General features: G+C 46.0%; 1 protein-coding gene across 1 annotated transcript in view; it reads right to left on the reverse strand.

Moving 5' to 3' along the window:
- Positions 1-856, reverse strand: part of REPS2 (RALBP1 associated Eps domain containing 2) — a 174,282-nt gene that overhangs the window by 106,541 nt on the left and 66,885 nt on the right. Inside the window, exon 9 of the mRNA XM_077761695.1 lies at positions 505-647. Coding sequence (XP_077617821.1) covers positions 505-647 — 143 coding nt within the window. The remainder of the gene's footprint in view (positions 1-504; positions 648-856) is intronic.

Here is an 856-nt window from a genome sequence, read left to right on the forward strand (position 1 = left end):
TTCTCTATCTTTATCTGATTGCAATTACATGGGTATATACAGATGTAAAAATTCATCAAGAGTACATTAGGATCACCGCACTCTGCACATTTCATGGCATGTAATTTTTAACTTCTTCATTGGGTGCAAGAAGCCACCTAGAGACACTGGGATGTACCTAAAGTAGCCAAATCAGCACTTAGCTCTACAGGAACATCTGCCTGTTCATTTTTATCAGCTGAGAGGTTCAGTACTTGCCTACTCCGTAATTTTCATGAAAGGGTAAAGGAATGATTACAAATCCATCCAGAGAGCACTAGAATAGGAGAAACCCGTAACTCACACTTACCCACATCATCCTATTACATTATTAAGATGTGAGAGTCTAATATCAATTATAGGACAGTTACTACTTTAGATACGAAGGACTCTGCCAGGTGCCTGGATACCACCTTAAGACACAACAAGTTCTTATAAGGCCTGGATGGAAAATGCCGAAGGTTTAGCATTTTGATGAGACCTTACCTGCTTGCAGGTACTCTGTCTGCAGAGTCGGAGGCAGGCCCTCAGGCAGCGGGTAGCCGTTTTTCCGGGCCACAATGAGATGAAAAGCAGCACAGAACTCAGGCAGGGTCAGGGCTCCATCGCAGTCGGCATCACTCAGTTCCCTAAATACAACATGTCCCAAGCACTGAACACAGGGCTTAGAGGAAAAGTTACTCAGCCTTGGACATGCAAGCACTACTCCCAGGCTCTCTGGGGGTGGCCCTGCAAAGTCCTCAAGCCCCTATGAAACCTCAGGGGGCACCTGGAGGACAAATGCTGATCGACAGCACTGGCACCAGTGGCACTTTATACACGAGACTTTACCCTCCTC

The sequence above is a fragment of the Crocuta crocuta genome, unplaced genomic scaffold (assembly GCF_008692635.1).
Source record: "Crocuta crocuta isolate KB4526 unplaced genomic scaffold, BGI_CrCroc_1.0 scaffold657, whole genome shotgun sequence".
Lineage (NCBI taxonomy): Eukaryota > Metazoa > Chordata > Mammalia > Carnivora > Hyaenidae > Crocuta > Crocuta crocuta.